Source organism: Nicotiana attenuata, chromosome 1 (genome assembly GCF_001879085.1).
Source record: "Nicotiana attenuata strain UT chromosome 1, NIATTr2, whole genome shotgun sequence".
NCBI classification, from domain to species: domain Eukaryota; kingdom Viridiplantae; phylum Streptophyta; class Magnoliopsida; order Solanales; family Solanaceae; genus Nicotiana; species Nicotiana attenuata.
Window position 1 is genome coordinate 58,502,227 of NC_031989.1, and position 17,079 is coordinate 58,519,305.

At 38.0% G+C, this 17,079-nt stretch overlaps 1 protein-coding gene across 1 annotated transcript; it reads right to left on the minus strand.

The window, feature by feature from the left end:
* On the minus strand, window positions 151-16,823 carry LOC109227309 (guanylate-binding protein 4). The gene is made up of 17 exons (XM_019392425.1): window positions 16,475-16,823; window positions 12,740-12,842; window positions 12,019-12,088; window positions 11,852-11,890; window positions 11,649-11,766; window positions 11,507-11,564; window positions 7,706-7,770; window positions 7,583-7,589; window positions 7,411-7,471; window positions 7,101-7,160; window positions 6,992-7,011; window positions 6,842-6,907; window positions 3,440-3,607; window positions 3,087-3,344; window positions 2,802-3,014; window positions 1,158-1,429; window positions 151-721 (listed from the first exon to the last, which is right to left on the minus strand). The coding sequence occupies exons 1-17, from the start codon at window positions 16,561-16,563 to the stop codon at window positions 589-591; spliced, it is 1,800 nt and encodes a 599-aa protein (XP_019247970.1). The 5' UTR covers window positions 16,564-16,823; the 3' UTR covers window positions 151-588.

Below are 17,079 nucleotides of genomic sequence, written 5' to 3' on the forward strand. Positions count from 1 at the left end.
GAATCAATAAGTTCTTCTTTTAGAGAATATGTGCTTCCTCGATTGTATAAAAGAGCCTTCAATAATTTTATTCAACAAACTTATTCTGTTAAAAAAAAAAAGTCTCTTTATCAAGAAGCCTCAGACAATGCCCACAAGGATCATGCAATGGAGAAAATGAACATCATTGTTTAATCCACAGAAAAAAACTTACTTGCACCCAATGTCTTCCATCAAAGGTAACAATATCATAGAGAAGAAAACTAAAATGGTTACAAGAACAAGAAGGGTGATATAAGTGCTCTCTCAAATCCTGTGACACCTAAATATATGTGGTGGCTAAAGTTGCCAGGTGAAATTCTCTGACTACATCTTTTAATTGTTTTAAAAAGTTACACAAGTGTTACAGATAAAGTTAATGAATGATAAAAGATACAAATATTTCCAACTTTTACAACAAAGCTCAAGACCTGTTTAGATCTTCTTCTGGTTCCCACTCCATGTTGAACCGAAGGGTATACTGAGATCCATATTATAAACCCAGCGTGCTTTTGACATAAAAACATAAAGCTCGCGAAGCTTTGCAATAGACATGATATTGCCATTTGACTATTCTGTTCTATGCTGGTCTTTAGGATTGCTGTACACGGGTAACAACCACCTGGGGCCATGTTTCCTTCTCCCATAACATCGCCAATAAATCACAAAGATTACAACAATTACACACATTGGGATTGCCCACCTGCAGCAGCAAAAAGATAGAAAAGGAAATATTATAAAACATCCTTGGTCCAGGTCATGTCAGCTCACACTAGTTCACATCAAACTACGGAAAATTCTTTCACAGTTAGACCGTTGAAAAAGAGGGACCTAACCAATACTACCCAGTATCATATGTGCTGATACGTAACCATTACAATATCAAACCCATTATCAAAAAGGATTTTAAAATAAAGCAACTTTGCTACAAAAAGTTAGTCAGGAGAAGCATGTATAATGGCTGCTATAAACAATCTTGTACTGATTCTACTGATCACAGAAAAAGAGAGGAAAAAGAGCAACCCTCTTTTGTACTGTTTTATTTACTAAATAGTAACGATGCTAAAACACCAAAGAGATTCACAAAGGACACCTAAAAGCAACACAATTTCAGAATGAAAAGGTAATATTTTCAGTACCTGTCCAGATCAAGGATTGGACTATACACAAGTGTTTCCCAAGTAGCTACAATAAAATGCCACGCTGGATTGTAGTAAAGTGACTCTGCAGACCAAAACATCCTTGTATATGTTTCTAAGAAGATAAAGAGAATCCATGCGCCAATCTCAACCAGAAAAAACTTTATGATGAATCGTCCAACCACCACCATGACCAGTGAAAAAGCCACCAACCAATTAAAGAGTCTGTTATTATAGTCCTTAATAAATAACGACTTTGACTTCTCCAACATCTGCATAATTGTAGATATACACAATTCAATTATAGGCCATATGAAATGGACAAAGGGAAGAAAGAACAACGAGAATAGAAGTTGTAGTACTCACAAACAAATTATGAATAAGCATGTATAAACAAGACATAGACGGGCTAAATGGGTAAATTTGGAGACCAAGACTAATGCTGCTTAGTTCAATAGATAAATTAATCATCTGGGACTCTTGCTTATACATAAGACAGGTAAAGGAACTTTCCGTTGTTATCACTTGCATTGTCTTAGTAATAGCACAGGCAAAATCAGTTTCAGGGGGTTTATGTGCACATAAATTAATACAGGGAGGAGGCGGGAGAGGCAGAACTCATGCTTCTTAATTTCAACAATGAACTCACAGAGAGACCTAATAATTTTAGAAGCCACCTCCAACTAAATTGATTCCAAAAGCTCTACAAGTATTCAGACCAAGTGTCGACTCTTTCTATTCTTTTCTTCTCTTATAACTGGAAGGAGGATGTAGTCTAGTACTATTAACTAGTCCAGAGAGAATATTGAAAGAGGGGAGCAGGCAAACGATATCATACAAGAACATAGGTGACAAATAATTCCATATTTACTAGTGGCTGTGCAACTGATGAAGTTCAAAGTAAGATGCAAAAGCAACAAGATTTCCATCGTCTTTCATTTGGATAGTGAGTAGTTTTTATAGTCAAGTCAATAATAATAGAACAGGAGGAGTGACAGCCACTTGACTGTAAGGGAAGTAGCGAAAAGCCAGGATGGCTTGGTAAGAAGGCAATCCGTTATGTGGGCGCCAACAAGTTCCTTCTCTTCTTTCTTTTTTCAAGTCATGATCAGAATGATGACATTCTTCTTTGCTTTAGAAAGGAGAAGGGAAAAGGCCAATTTGCACCACCATCCTTTTATTAGAAAAGGATTTGACTAATCACCAAGGACGAAGGGATGATAAAAAGGAAAATTTCTTTTGTTATTCAGCTAAAAGGATATGAGTATCATTTACTGCAAAGATAATACGGTGTGTTCTGTCATCCAGATTTGTATGGTCAATTATCGGTAAAAAGGTAATTTCTGTCTAGCTTCCTGAATGTTTTTTCTCATCTATTGATCCAGCTTGATGCAATTAACTTCCACATTCACCACAGATGGTAAAGTCTCAAGCCATGGTTCACGTTTTGGGTTCAATTGTATACTGTCCTTTACTAGGGTAGGGGCTTCTTGGTAAAATACGCCATATTTCTTTCTCTTCCGCTCTCTCCCAACACAACTAAATGCAACATTACCATTAAGAGCTGAAGTATACACTCACTATATTGAGAAATATCTTTTTGATAAAAGAGCAACCAAGTGCTAAAAACTAAATGTATTCAACCTTGATCATCCGCTTTTCATAGTTGATTTTAGAAGGTCCGACACATTCACTGTGAAAGCTTTGGTTGCATTGGAGGAAGCCAGCATTGAACTTTGCCATCGTAGGAAGTTTGAGGACCTGAAGATGGTCCATTTTGTCCTCACATCTTGTATACAAAGCCTCACACAGCTTTGAGGATTGATATTCATTCGCCAACAAGATATTCTTATACACCTGCAAAGATGTGGCAGTAAGCAAAAATCTGAGAACTACGTAAAACTATGCTTTATTGCAATCAAGTCAAACCTTTTCAATCTCTTCGTCCAATTTATCAACTGATTTTTTTGCATGGTGACGACCAAAATGCTGTTCATCAAAGAGGTTCATCGCTGCCTCTTTGTGCTCTTCATGAACCTTTTGCAAAGACTCCCCTGGCATTGGTAAAACCATGTTAGCCGTCCGCTCATTGTACAGTTTCAGACACCGCTCCAAAATACCCTTGTTGAAGACTTCCACAAGGGACCCTGTGGATGGAATCTCCCCTTTATTCAATGCTTCAAGAATCTGGAAACAAAATTACCAATTAAGAGCAAAGGTTCAAAAAAACGCCATAAGTATCCAAAAGGTATTACAAATTAGGGTAATTGATGGATAATCACCTGCTCAAGGAAAGATACGAACTCCTTCCCAGTGAGAGATTTACCCTGGACAATTTTTGGACGAATAATAGATGCTACAACTTCTTTTAATTGCTCCCTCTTCTTGACATAAAGAGGATCAAGCTCAGCATCCTTCATGTCACAAAGCTTTGTGCGCTGAAGATGGGGCTGTTAAAGAAATATGTGCGTTATTATATCTGATTGTATCATTCTGGAAGTTCTTATAGAAAATGCTCAACTCTAAAAGCATACCAAGTTTGCTATATTACCTCAGCATGCAAGTTTACTATCCATAATACAAATGCAACTACATAACCAAAAAATTCTTTTTCTTCATTTTCTGGGAGGAGAGAGTAAGATGGTTTTTCGAGGTAGGAGATGAAGAGGGCATACAAAAGGAATAAAGCTATAGTTTAGCCACCATACCTACATATACGGACATTCAATGACCTTTCACATATAAGTTTTAATTGGTTCCCACTTCCCTTACAGGAAGAAAAAAGAAAAGAAAAAGAAAGGGTCCAATATGATGCTATAGTCTATAGTTATATGGTGCGACTTGCTTAAGCAAAACCAATGATCAATGCATGTATAGGGTTTTGCTATTAGTAGGTTAGCATTGTGTCCACTTTTGTATTCCATAGAGTACGCCTAATAGCAAATTAAAAACATATTAATGGGAAGGACTTTATTGTCTTTGACCAAAAAGCTAAACCCAATTTTATTCTTCTCTTGGTATCTTGCCCGCTCTCTCATTTTCTCATTGATTCGTCAGCGGTTGCCAAACCTCCGTCTGGATTGGCCCACGTTTAACAGCGGCGGTGACCGTGACAATCTTTTTTTTACAGGAGCTCTCCTGATTTGTTTTGCTGCAAAATATAGCTTATTCATCTGTTGAGTCAATCCCCAAATTATGGTGCTTGATGCAGATCTAAGTTATGCTGATTTTTATAAGCCTCATCAGTCATCAGTTCATTTTGTAATCTCTTAATGGAGGGTGTCAATTGGAAGCATAGTATGGGAGCTCGGACTATGGGGATATTGAAAAGGAAGTCATACTTGGAGGTATAGAGAGAAATTGCTGACTTAGAGAGCCATGAGGTAGCAGCTGCAGAGGAAGTTGGGATGGTAGAGGTAGTGCCAGACTGCCCGCTTCCGAAAATGGGCAAAAGCAGAGACAGCATCGATGGCAGCATGATACAATGAGGAAAGATGGGTATAAAGAAAAAGATTAGGAGTAAATTAGGCATGTTTGGTTCAAGGAAAAAGTTTTCCTCAAAAATGCTTTCTTTGGACAATGTTTTCGTAAGATGTTTTCAGATGCTTAGTCAGTCGAAAATATTTGTTAAAGGCTTATAATAATAACAAAAAATTGGATAGTGCTTTGATTGAGAATTTATGAAACTTGAAAAATGATAAAATCCAAGTGTTGATTGGAGCAAGTAATATGAAATAAGAGTTGGAATAGTTGTAAAGCATTCTCCCCCTTATAGATGGAAAAGTTGTCTTTGGAAAATACTTTTTGGTAATCAAACACCAGAAGTGACTTCCTCATGGAAAATACTTTATTGAAAGATGATTTCTGCCACATCAAGACACCTATATCATAGTCCTTTTAATGTCTTGAACGAATGGACATTTTATGGAATGTATAAGTGGGTGAAATGTAGCAAAACTTATGTATGTGTGTGTATGCGTGCGTGTGTACATACAGAGAGAAAGAGAAAAAAATGCAAGGAAAAGTAACTGTTAACCAAACAACCATTATATGGACAAAGGAACCGAAAAAGTACAATTCAGTGGAAAACAGTGTTAACCTCAAAGGTCAGTGTGATGGCAGCTCCCAATCAAAATAAAATATGTTTATCAACAATGAGCAACTATCCTAGATCAGAATTAAAACCAAAGAGGAAGAGAAAAGAGTTGGAGAATTTAGTTCAATTTGGATCCCGTACCGGGAAAGGTGTGTTTTTACACTTGGTTGGCGGCAAGAGGAGCAATCTTGACCGCCAAGAACCTGAGGAAGAGGAAGAGTTACGTATGTTAGTTGGTGCTTCATGTGCAAGGGCTCAGGCGAAGATGTTGATCACATCCTCATTCATTGTCTGGTAACATCGAGGTTATGGTGAGACATCCTTACTTGGTTTGGTACATTTTGGGTGATGCCAGACACGGTGGAAGAGGTGATTTCAGTTGGAATTATGGTATGAGGAGGAGAAGCAGGGCATGGAAGATTGCACCGCCAGCTCTTTTGTGGGTCATTTGGGGGGAAAGAAACAGGAGAGTCTTTGAAAGTGTAAAGATGGATTTTGTTCAGTTAAGAAGTAGCCTTTTATCCCTTATTTCTTTTTGGTTGTAGATGATTGGGTGTCGTTTGCAGAAAACCATCTCTCTTTGTAGGTTTTGTACTTTTTGGTATACCTCTTGTATGCATGCATGTTTTCTTTGCCCAAACATTAACAAAATTGTACTTCATAAAAAAATAGACTTATCCACTAGTAAATATGTAGTCAAATTGAGATGTATTATTTTTCATAACAATGGTGTCCGGACCAGCTTGCGCGCACCTCGACTATTTCACCGGATAACTACTATCTCACCAACACATGTACTGGGTAACTCTGCCCAGCAAGACTTAGGCAGATGGGAAGAAATCAACTAGTATTTATTGGTCTTCGTTGGGATTTGAACCTTGATCTCCAAGAACCCACTTCATTGACTACTATGCCACACACTTGGGTGCCGGTCAAATTGAGATATACAAGGATAATGCGAGAGAAAATGTAGATTAATCTAACACTGGCAAGGGCAGATGGCATGAATCTAAGTCCACTTAGGAGTAAAGTTATAGCAGGAAAGGAATGTAAACAAGTTGGAGTTGAAGAGAAGGGTGGAAACTAGCTATAAGTATGAATAAAAGAGATCAGAAAGTAGTGAGAATTGTAATAGGAGAGTAAGCTTTCTACTATCGCCGGGTGGCTGGGTGGATATCTTAGGCGGTATGCTCGATGTAGCCAGAAACATCCTGAACTATCTTCTCGTAAAATTACCCAGAAAAAGAAAACCCAATGGCATATTCTTTGGAAGCAAGACACCATGAACATAAGAAGAGTGGAGATAGATGATAGAATAGCCTGGGCCCTTGCACCACTAAAAGAGGAAAAACACACACGGACAGCTTAGAGAAATAATACATTTACCAGGAGCACAGACCACGTAGAGAAACAACACATACACAGAATTATAGAGGATTTTTAAGGCTAGATAAGATATAACATCTAGTGATTGTTGCAATCACAAAAATTATCTAGATGACATCTGAGTTGACTACTTTTACTAAGCTAAGATGCAAAACTCAAGGAAGAAGAAAAAGATCAATGAACATAAGAAGTTAGTCCATACTTGTGGTAAGCTGAAGGCTGTGCTATTATCACCCATTATGGCCAAAGAATCTCGAATCCGGTTCACCTGAAACCATGCATTACTATTAAAATTAATATATTAAGGTAAGCATCTTCATCGTTTGCCCAACTTAAAGAGTATAAAGAGTACCTGATCAATATTTTTATCATCTGTGGTAACAGAATAAGCAACCAAGGTTAGCTTATATTAGGCTTTATAGTTATTTAATATGCATGCATATAAAGGTAACTGAACCAACCATCACTATTAGGGACATGTCGTAGAGCTTCATCAACCATTTCTTGCACAGATTTTCCTTCTGTCAAAGGTACACGCTCAGACAAATTCCAAAAAAGAAACAGAACAATGAGAAAAGGCATCTGGTTATTAGATGGAAGAGAAAAGATTATGCTGCCAAAACACACTAAAAATTTTCACATTAAGCAGATAATGTTAAGCACTTCAGCTAATTTATTCATTTACACTCCCTAGCTCATAAAGCATTTCACATTCACAAAATGAAAAGCAATTGCACATATGAATCTTTGGGACATCTTTTCCCTACTTACGAAGAAAATCACGCTGGATGAGCCATAGTAGCTTTGCAGGTTCAAACGCAACATCTTGTCCCTACACAACACCCATCAATTGAGCATGTCATATAACTTGTTAAGTAACTTTTCTTTCATTTCCCCTTTCATTGAGGTAAAATTAATAGGCTTCATGAGTACAAATGCTTACCTTTACTCTGGGCGCAAGAAGAGCAGAGAGACGAGGATCAACCAACAGAGAGTCAGAAAAGAAACAGAGAGAATGTGAAGTATTTAAACTAGAAACTTTTGAAACAACTCGTTAGAATCAAACCTTCCATAGAACTCCTCGGCGAGTTCGACTGCAAATGACAGCCGGGATATGTCCGCTTCACGTATCTAAAACATACAAATAATGCACAAAACTATGATTATGGAAAGAGCTTATTCATTTAGGAAAATAGGACAGCAAATAAACTACCACTCCAGAGCTAAAACTTCAACCATATTGGGATGAGCTAACAATGTCCGATGTTACAGACTCATTCGTAGTTTAGTAGAATTCTTAGTTTAGTCAGTAGTTTAATTTTACTAGAATTCTTAGTTTAGTAGATTTCTTATATCTGTAGACTCCTAGTTATGCTTAATAGCTTTGTAATAAGACTCTATTTAAAGAGACAGAAGGAATAAAGAAAGGCAGGCAAGATTTATATTAAAAAACAAGAGATCTGGGACTCTCTCTAACGAGTTCTAAGGTTATAGGCTCCCTTTAACGAGCTTATTTATTGTTATCAAAATAGGTCGCTCACGGAATAGAAACAAGGGAAAGGATCTGTTCAACACAGACTTTCCAGTGAATCGCCCTGTGACAAGATCCATTCTGCGTGACCATAACAACTTGGTATCAGAGCCAAACACTATGGGCGATCCAAGCAAACGTGAAGAGTTACAAGCTCTCCTTCAAGAGGCGCAGGCTGCCAACGAAGCACGAATAACAGAAGCGGTGGCACAATCTGAATCAAGGATGGTTAATCAGCTGCAACAATTATCGTTACAATTGCAGGAGTTCATTGTTGGGTTTAACAAAAATCAAGGAAAGGATTCTGATGCTGGAGCGAGCAGCAATGTAGGCAACCAACCCTACAGACCAGAGAATCGGCCTAATCAGCTGACAGGAAATAGTGTAGTACCAAGGTACACAAAGCTGGATTTTCCTACTTTTGACGGATCTGAAGACCCATTGATTTGGCTACACCGTTGTGAGAAATTCTTCTCCAATCAGAGAACAAATGAAGTAGATAAGGTGGAATTGGCAGCATTCCATCTTCTAGGTGAGGCACAGTTATGGTATCATCAAGTGGAACAAGAGTATCCCTCTGTTGATTGGTCTGAATTCAAAGAATATTGTGCTCTCAGGTTTGGGCCTCCACTGGGCAGTAATCCACTAGGTGATCTGGTTAACCTTAAGCAAACGGGCTCAATTGAAGAATATCAGTGCCAATTTCAAGAACGGTTAGCTAGGGCCAGTAAGTGTGTTCGTGTTGACCAGCAAGTTAGTCTTTTCACTGCCGTGCTGATCGATTCCATTCGGCTTGATGTTGAAATGCGTAGTCCACCAGATTTGGTTCATGCCATGAATATAGCTCGAGCTTTTGAAAAGAAACAGAAGTTGGTGCGGGCGACATCTTCTCAAAGTGAGACTTGGCAAGGGACTAAAGGCTATTTCAGTACTACTACAAGTTCAACAATTCCAACTCCAAAGGGCAGCAATGCACCAGGTGGTATTACTGAACCAAAGTTGGTAAGTTCATTTGCTCCTTTCATAAAGAAGTTGTCACGAGCTGAAATGGCAGAGAGAAGGGCAAAGGGATTGTGTTATAATTGTGATGAATTGTATTCGATTGGGCATCAATGTAAGAAGCTATTTTGGTTGGAACTTGCTGATCAGGATGCTGAACATTTTCGTAATGCTTATCCAGACTTCGAGCTTGAGGACAAGCTCTTTAAAGAGGAGGGGGGTAATGTTACAGACTCATTCGTAGTTTAGTAGAATTCTTAGTTTAGTCAGTAGTTTAATTTTACTAGAATTCTTAGTTTAGTAGATTTCTTATATCTGTAGACTCCTAGTTATGCTTAATAGCTTTGTAATAAGACTCTATTTAAAGAGACAGAAGGAATAAAGAAAGGCAGGCAAGATTTATATTAAAAAACAAGAGATCTGGGACTCTCTCTAACGAGTTCTAAGGTTATAGGCTCCCTTTAACGAGCTTATTTATTGTTATCAAAATAGGTCGCTCACGGAATAGAAACAAGGGAAAGGATCTGTTCAACACAGACTTTCCAGTGAATCGCCCTGTGACAAGATCCATTCTGCGTGACCATAACATCCGACCAATATGTAGGCAAGATTGCAAGAATAGGTGGAGCAAGAACTGCTTTTAATACAACTGGGTCATCCACTTCAGTCTTTGGTTATCTTCTAGCACGTGCTCACCACTTAATTGATTTAAATGAGCTAAAAAAGTTTTACGTAGTAGAAATTATGTTCCTGATCAGATGACAAACTCTTTATAACAGCACTCTTCATTAAATAAGTGATGTACGCTACCTACATACCTTGAATATTTTCTACATTGGAGTTAAATATCAACACTATACATTGCATTATATTATTTGTACTTGTCAAAAGAACAAAAATGCAAGCTATGCACAATCCATATCAAGCTTATTAGTAAGTAAGTGTACATTTGTCATCCATATGTAAGAACGTTAATGTGGAATTAGTCCCCATGCTAGCATTGTTCTCCACTTAGCACATGAGACCTTCAATTATTTTGCTCCGCATTTTCAGGACTTGACGAATAAGCAAAAACAGTAAGAATAATCGATCATTTGGGTTGTGACTAGTACTACGAAAATGGACCTTTGCTCCAGTTATGATTAGTTACATCAAGTTGAAATATTGGAGGTCTCTGTAATATCTAAAATGTGAGGCAACACAAGTGATACTAGAAGCACGCCGGGGAGATAACATAATTCACCTATAGATTAGTTAAAAAAAAATTCTAGAAATCAGGTTAAGCTTAACTCAACTTAATAAAACTTTTGAAGTTGGAAGATAATGCTCAATAGTTGAAACAAGCCTCGATTTAAAGTAAAGCTTTATTCAAGTCATATTGCACTCTGAATTAGCTTCCTGTCTACTTTAATATTTAACATCATTAAAGTTTCCCCAAATCATAAGTATGTTGTCGTATTCTCTTCTTATGATGAAGAAGGTATGTCGTCATATTCTCATCTTTCCAATAATACAACTAACCCAAGTTCCAAATTTTGAAATACTAGCTTTTAGCTCACCATACACTTGAGGAAATACGTGAAGCCAAGCTTTCTAAAGATAGCTCAATTACTGAGTACATCATCATCATTACATTATGGAGCCACATTCAATAGGTCAACAAGAATCAACGTTCTTGATCTATCATACTATAATTCAATTGCATACTCATTCCATAATCTGCTAAGCAACCTTTATCAAGAAAACAATCTGCTAAGAAACCTTTAAAACAACAATTACTACGCCTCACTCCCAAACAAGTTAGGGTCGGTTATATGAATCCTCACTGCTTCATTTAAGTTCAACTCATGTCATCATCATACCGAACTAAAAATATCTGCTAAGCAACATGTTTTTTTTTTTGGATGACCAAGAACGGAGCCAACCCTTTGGGGCAACCACAACCTTCGAAACTCGGGGATGATGGGTCCCGCTCTCTACCCTTCTCCGCTTAAATGCCAAAGTTTGGCGTAGGGCTCAAACCTATGACCTAAGACACAAGTCCCCCTGGGGGCCGTGTTTTGTATAGCAAAAAGAAAGAAGAAATATATTTTTCTCTTTTAATTCTTTTACTTTGTGAGATAGATGGAGGAAGATAAAGTTTTGAAGCATGCAAAAGCCTCTATATGAAGAAACTAAGCCTGGTTATAGTTTGAGTAAAGATTTAATCTATCTAAAACACGTTTTCCCTCTCCCTCGCCACCCTCTTTCATAGGAATGGATGAATATAATATTTAAATGTTGATCAACCTGTATAATTTCATAGAAAGAGAGTGGAAGTTAGGAAGAGTAGCGCACCGTCTCGGGGAGATTGTATATAAGCACAGAACTCATAACAGTTGCAAGGGCAAAAATCCTGAGAAACAAAAAACATCAAGAAACAACTATATTCGGTCACAGACTTATGGTAGACTGCAATATCGGAGGACATGCATATTACCGGTCATCATATACATTTGACTTTCCAATACTTTCAAAACCTTCTGTGTCAAGGTAAAACACAGAAGTTTTTACTCCATTGATATCCATCTCTACTGGAGTGCCCCAAACCCATATCCCTGGAAGAAAAGGAAAAGAGGAAGTTAAATGATGTCCAGATCTCTTTTTGAAAGAGCAGTGTCCAGCAAAATCTTGCATATACACCTTTTGTCTTTGTATCACGCATGTGTCCAACACCAAAACCTGCAAGGATAGAACTTCATCGCTCAGTTGCTTAAAAACAGCAGAAAACCTTACAGCTACCAAGGTAACAGCAAATTTCAGCAACTGAAACAAAAGGTGACGTCAGCTATCAAAAACATAGGGCGCACCTTCATAACAAGATAGGGAAAGAAGCTGATTAAGGGTAAATGATTTTCCCGAACGGTATGGACCAATAACCTGGTCAAACATTTTGCAGAAATGTTAACATACAAGAAAAGAGATTGGTAGCAACAAAATTTAGGTAAGAAACAACTCAGTTAGCAACTTCCTCCAACATAACCATATTCAGACGCACAAAAAGACAGATATTTGATAATGCATGCAAGATTCACCAAAAAAAGCACATAACAGTACTCCCTGAGTGCCAATAAAACTAACCTACTTTCCTTCTTGGACCATTCTGAAAAAAAGATATTGACCTTTTTCTTTTCAACAGAGAATTTTTCTTCTTTTTTTAGTTTCTCCTTCTAACAATTAGACAAATATGAACTACCACAATTCGAGATTATTCCAAACTTGATGCAATATCTTACCTACTAAGTATTTCACTTTTCCACTTCAAACAGTTACTTTGAGCAACTTCTAAATAAATACAGATTTCTGTTCAGACATTTTACTATGGATAACTCTGCAAGTCAAACTATGTCTAGTTTAATGAATATGGGTGAGTAATAAAAAACAGGACCGACCCCTAAACATAATAACTGCAACTGCCAAGCAATATCAAGGAGACTCAAAATTCCATAGAACTTTGCAATAGATGATAACTTTTTATTTACTAAGATATGACAGGCAATAACCGATGCTTGAGATTAATGTAAAACCTACAGCAACAGCTGCAATGGGTGTGGTTATCTTCTCAATTGCCTCCAATCCTTCTCTTGCAAGGCGAAGTTTCGTGTGACCAGGATCAGGCTCTATAATAGGAAACCTGTCAAGTAGAAAGATAGCTATATGTTGAAACAACAAACAGCATTCTAGAAACAATACAAAGATAGCAAACCATGTACCTCCATATGAGAAAACGACAAAAAGCTCAAATACATCTAACTAACCAAAGCTTGATGAGACAACATTGATCATTAGTCATAGTAACAATAAATGATCTAACTTCTAACACAAATACTAAAAAGAATATACTGCAAAGCTTCTGAGTTTTCATATTCTATCTGTCCACACTGTTGAGATACTCATTAATACTGTTGCTTATCTTTTCTTTTTCTATACAGAAATGTCCAGGATAGCTTGCGAGTAAATCAACTATTCACAGGCAACTGCATCCTCTCACAGCGCAAGTGCCGTCCTAGGCATATGGTAAGAAATCACCTAGTTTGCAGCTGCTGAGATTCTAACTATAGTTCCCCATGATCTTTTTTCCAACTTCATCGACTGCTAGATCATTTCTTTGGGTGTCTTACTGTATTATACTTAAACTTATACTGGCAAGCCGGTCTTTTTTTATGACGGTGATGTCCGGGCCAGCTCACGCACACCTCAACGGCTCAACCATTCCACCGATTACTTGCTATCCCCCACCAGCACAGGTATCAGGTAACACCGTCAACCACGGCTTAGGCAGATGGGAAGAAATCATCTAGTATTTTTTTGACTGGCAAGCTGGTCTAGATATATTGAAATGGATAATGAGGATTCGTATAACCGATCCCAACTAGCTCAGGATTGAGGCTTATAGCCTGTTTGGCCAAGCTTCTTTTTGGCCAAAAGTGCTTTTTTTTGGCCAAAAGCACTTTTGGCAAAAAATTGAGTTGTTTGGCCAAGCTTTGNTTTATTACCAGAGATATGATCAGAAGCGGCTGAGTCCACAATCCATTGTCCAAGAGTACTAGACTGGGAAACACAAGCAAAAGAATTACCAGCAACAGAAGTATCAGTCTGAGCAACAGAGGCTACTTGTGGAGATGTCTGCTTACTTGCTCGATACTGAAGGAACTCATTATACTCCCCTTCAGATAAAGAAAATCCCTGGTTACCTGTAGTCTCAGTCTGAGCAACATAAGCATTTTGGGTGGGCGACCATGTAAAGAATAGCACACGTCATGAGTGTGTCCAAGTTTATGACAATAAGAGCACTTGAGTCTATATCTTCCAAAACGACCTCCTCCTCGTCTATTCTCCATAGTATGAGATGCCCGATTGTCCACTGACTGAGATACGAGGACAGATGAGTCAAGTGTCTGTGATGAGCTCACTGGGTGACTTGGTGCTGCGGCAAGGCGAAGTAATTGAGAGAATAATTCATCAACTGTGGGGACAGTCGAACTAGCCAAAATCTGGTCACGTACTGAATCAAGGTCACTAGGGAGTCCAGCGAGTGTAAGAACTAGAAACATCTTCTGTCGTTGCTCTTGTTGCTTTTCAATACTAGCAGAAACTGGCATCAACGTCTCAAATTCTTCCATGACTGCCTTTACTTGTCCCAAGTAAGTAGACATATCCAATTCCTGTTTCTTCAAGCTTGTCATTCGCGATATTACATCATAGAAACGAGATATGTCATTAGTGTATAAATTACGAGCCTTTTCCCAAACTAAATAACATGTTTGGAATGGACGGAACAAGGGCATCAACTTGGAATCAATAGATCGCCACAGGATATACATAACTGAGCATCGACCTTCTCCCATAGTGTTTTGGCCTTTTCATCACCTTCGCTAGCCTTTTGTGTTAAATGATCTTGAACTCCTTGACCTTTACACCACAACTCAACAGAAGAAGCCCAAGCTAAGTAGTTTGAACCTCCCATTAAAGGTTCTGAGGTAATCATAACACCGGAACTGCCAGAACCCGGGTTTTTAGACCCGAAAGCATCGACTCCCAAAGACATCGTTGGATTATCACCAAATAACAGAAAGAATCAACTGACAACTTGCTGAAACAGATGAAGGAAACACTGTTTTTGCCGGAAAATTACTGTATCTGCCGGAAAAAATCAGTGTAGTCGCCGGAAAAACTCAAGGTGGTTGGAATTAAAAAATAAAATTATGGATAGGCTCGGATTTTGAGGGCGAGCCAACTGTTATGAAGGAACGAAGTCAAAAACTGCCCGGAAAGTGCTCCACGCGCCGACGCGTGGAGTAGATCTCGCCGGAAAAAAAAAACTGTCTGATCGGCGCGTGGAAGCGCGTGAGATGTCTGCCGGCGGAGGTGTTTGTTGGGGTTTGGTCGCCGGGGGTTGGGGGACCTTGTGGTGGTGTTGGTTTTTGCACAACACCGATGTAAATTGGTTTGACGGAAAACAACCCTAAAAAGGTTGCCGGAATTGAAGCACGGCGACTTTCCCGGATATTTTCTCACTGCTGCTCTGATACCATGTGAGAAAGCTCGGGAGAAAATAATATTGATATTATTAACTTGTGTTAAAACACGATACAATGAACCCTATGTATATATACACAACATATCCTACTCCTAATACATATTGGATTAGGGTTATTTACTCCTATTTACATAACTATTCTAACAGTCCTAACGGAAGAGGTGTATATTTGAGCTATTTGGGTAATGTAAGGGTTATTTTTGCATCGAAAGTATAGCAGAGGGCAAAATTGATTTTTTCCACTTAGTAGAGGTGCAAATTTGGCCTTTTTCTTTTTAAAAAAATTGTGTTTGACTATGGTAAAATTTTCCGTCACGGGTTCAAGCCGTGTAAACAACCTCTTGCAAAAATGTAAGGTAAGACTGCATATGATAGACCTAATGTGCTTCACCCTTTTCAGGCCCCACACGTAGCAGGAGCTTAGTGCATCAGACTGCCTTTTTATGTTTGACTGTCTGGTTTTCTACTCCATGACAACGATATTGTGATTGCTTTTACACTTATAGCCTGTTTGGCCAAGCTTCTTTCGAGGCAAAAGCGCTTTTTTTGTTGTCAAAAGTGCTTTTTTTCTAAAATTAAGGTGTTTGGCCAAGCATTTGAAAGAAAAAAAGTGCTTTTGAGGAGAAACAGAAGCAGTTTTGGAGAATCAAAAAAAAGTAGCTTCTCTCCAAGAGCACTTTTGAGAAAAATACACTTAGAAGCAGTTTTTTAAAGCTTGGCCAAACACTAATTGCTGCTCAGAAGTGCTTAACAAACTAATTAGCCAAACACAAACTGCTTCTCACCAAAAGTACTTTTGAGAAAAGCACTTTTGAAAAAAAGCACTTCTATACTAAAATTTTTGCAGCTTGGCCAAACGGGCTATTAGTCGTTGTTTATTGTTGTATATAGTTGGGCATGCTGGTCATAGGAATAAAAGTTAACACTGAACCTACTGTATGAATATCATGGATAAACACAAGGGCAGGTTCAATCATTCTAGATAGACATTATACTTAAACATGTTAGCAGTCATCAAGTAACGAAAATTTTAAAAAGGTTAATTAACTGATATAAAACCTGGGAGAGAAAGTACAAAGACAAACAAGCAATACTTTACATTGTGCGTTCTCATTGCTCGAGCTTATGTCTCACCGGCCCATAGCATTTTATACTAAATTACTACAGATCGCAAGAAACACAGAGCATAATAACTCAAAGTAAATTTCTGCAAAAAAACGGCTTACGCTTGATGAAAATTCTCAATAGAATAAGACCCAGATGCGAGAATGAAAAGAACGGTAGAGAAAACGGCGATTTGCCAAGAAAACTTCATTCTTGATCTGGGATGGGGATACAGCTGCTGTTATCTTGCAAATGCCATAAAGTTACAAGCATTGAAAACTGAAGAATTTGGGATTCCAATTTCTCAAGGAGAAAGTCATGTACAAAAGGGGTGCACGTTAAGGATCGTGGACCCGTCTATTGAGGATTTGGTATTTTTGGGGTTTCAGTTCAGAAAACAAATGAAAAAGAAGTGCAAAGTATTAGATTCTTGCCCGAGTAGAAAGAATTTGGAATGTAATAAACAAATAAAAAACTTTTACGAATTTCCTTCCGAAGGGTATTATTATCAATTAACAGATTTCAGAGTTGACTCCAAGAATTCAACTGGACGCGACACTAAGTGGGCGTTTGGACATAAGAATTGTAAAATTCCAAAAAATTCAAGCGAAAATAATTTTTGAAAATTAGAGTCAGTTTGGACATAAGAATTTTTTTACTTTTTTTTGAAATCAGTGTTTGGCCATAAAATTTCTAATTGTCACTTGAAGATGAATTATCGAATTTT

Excerpts from the sequence above, each read along its gene's own strand:
- LOC109227309 (XM_019392425.1), bottom strand. The coding sequence starts at position 16,563 with ATGAAGTTTTCTTGGCAAATCGCCGTTTTCTCTACCGTTCTTTTCATT. Across the intron at positions 12,089-12,739 it reads CACCCATTGCAGCTGTTGCT|GTTATTGGTCCATACCGTTC; the intron begins GTAGGTTTTACA and ends ATGTTTGACCAG. Across the intron at positions 3,345-3,439 it reads TCGTATCTTTCCTTGAGCAG|ATTCTTGAAGCATTGAATAA; the intron begins GTGATTATCCAT and ends TTTTGTTTCCAG.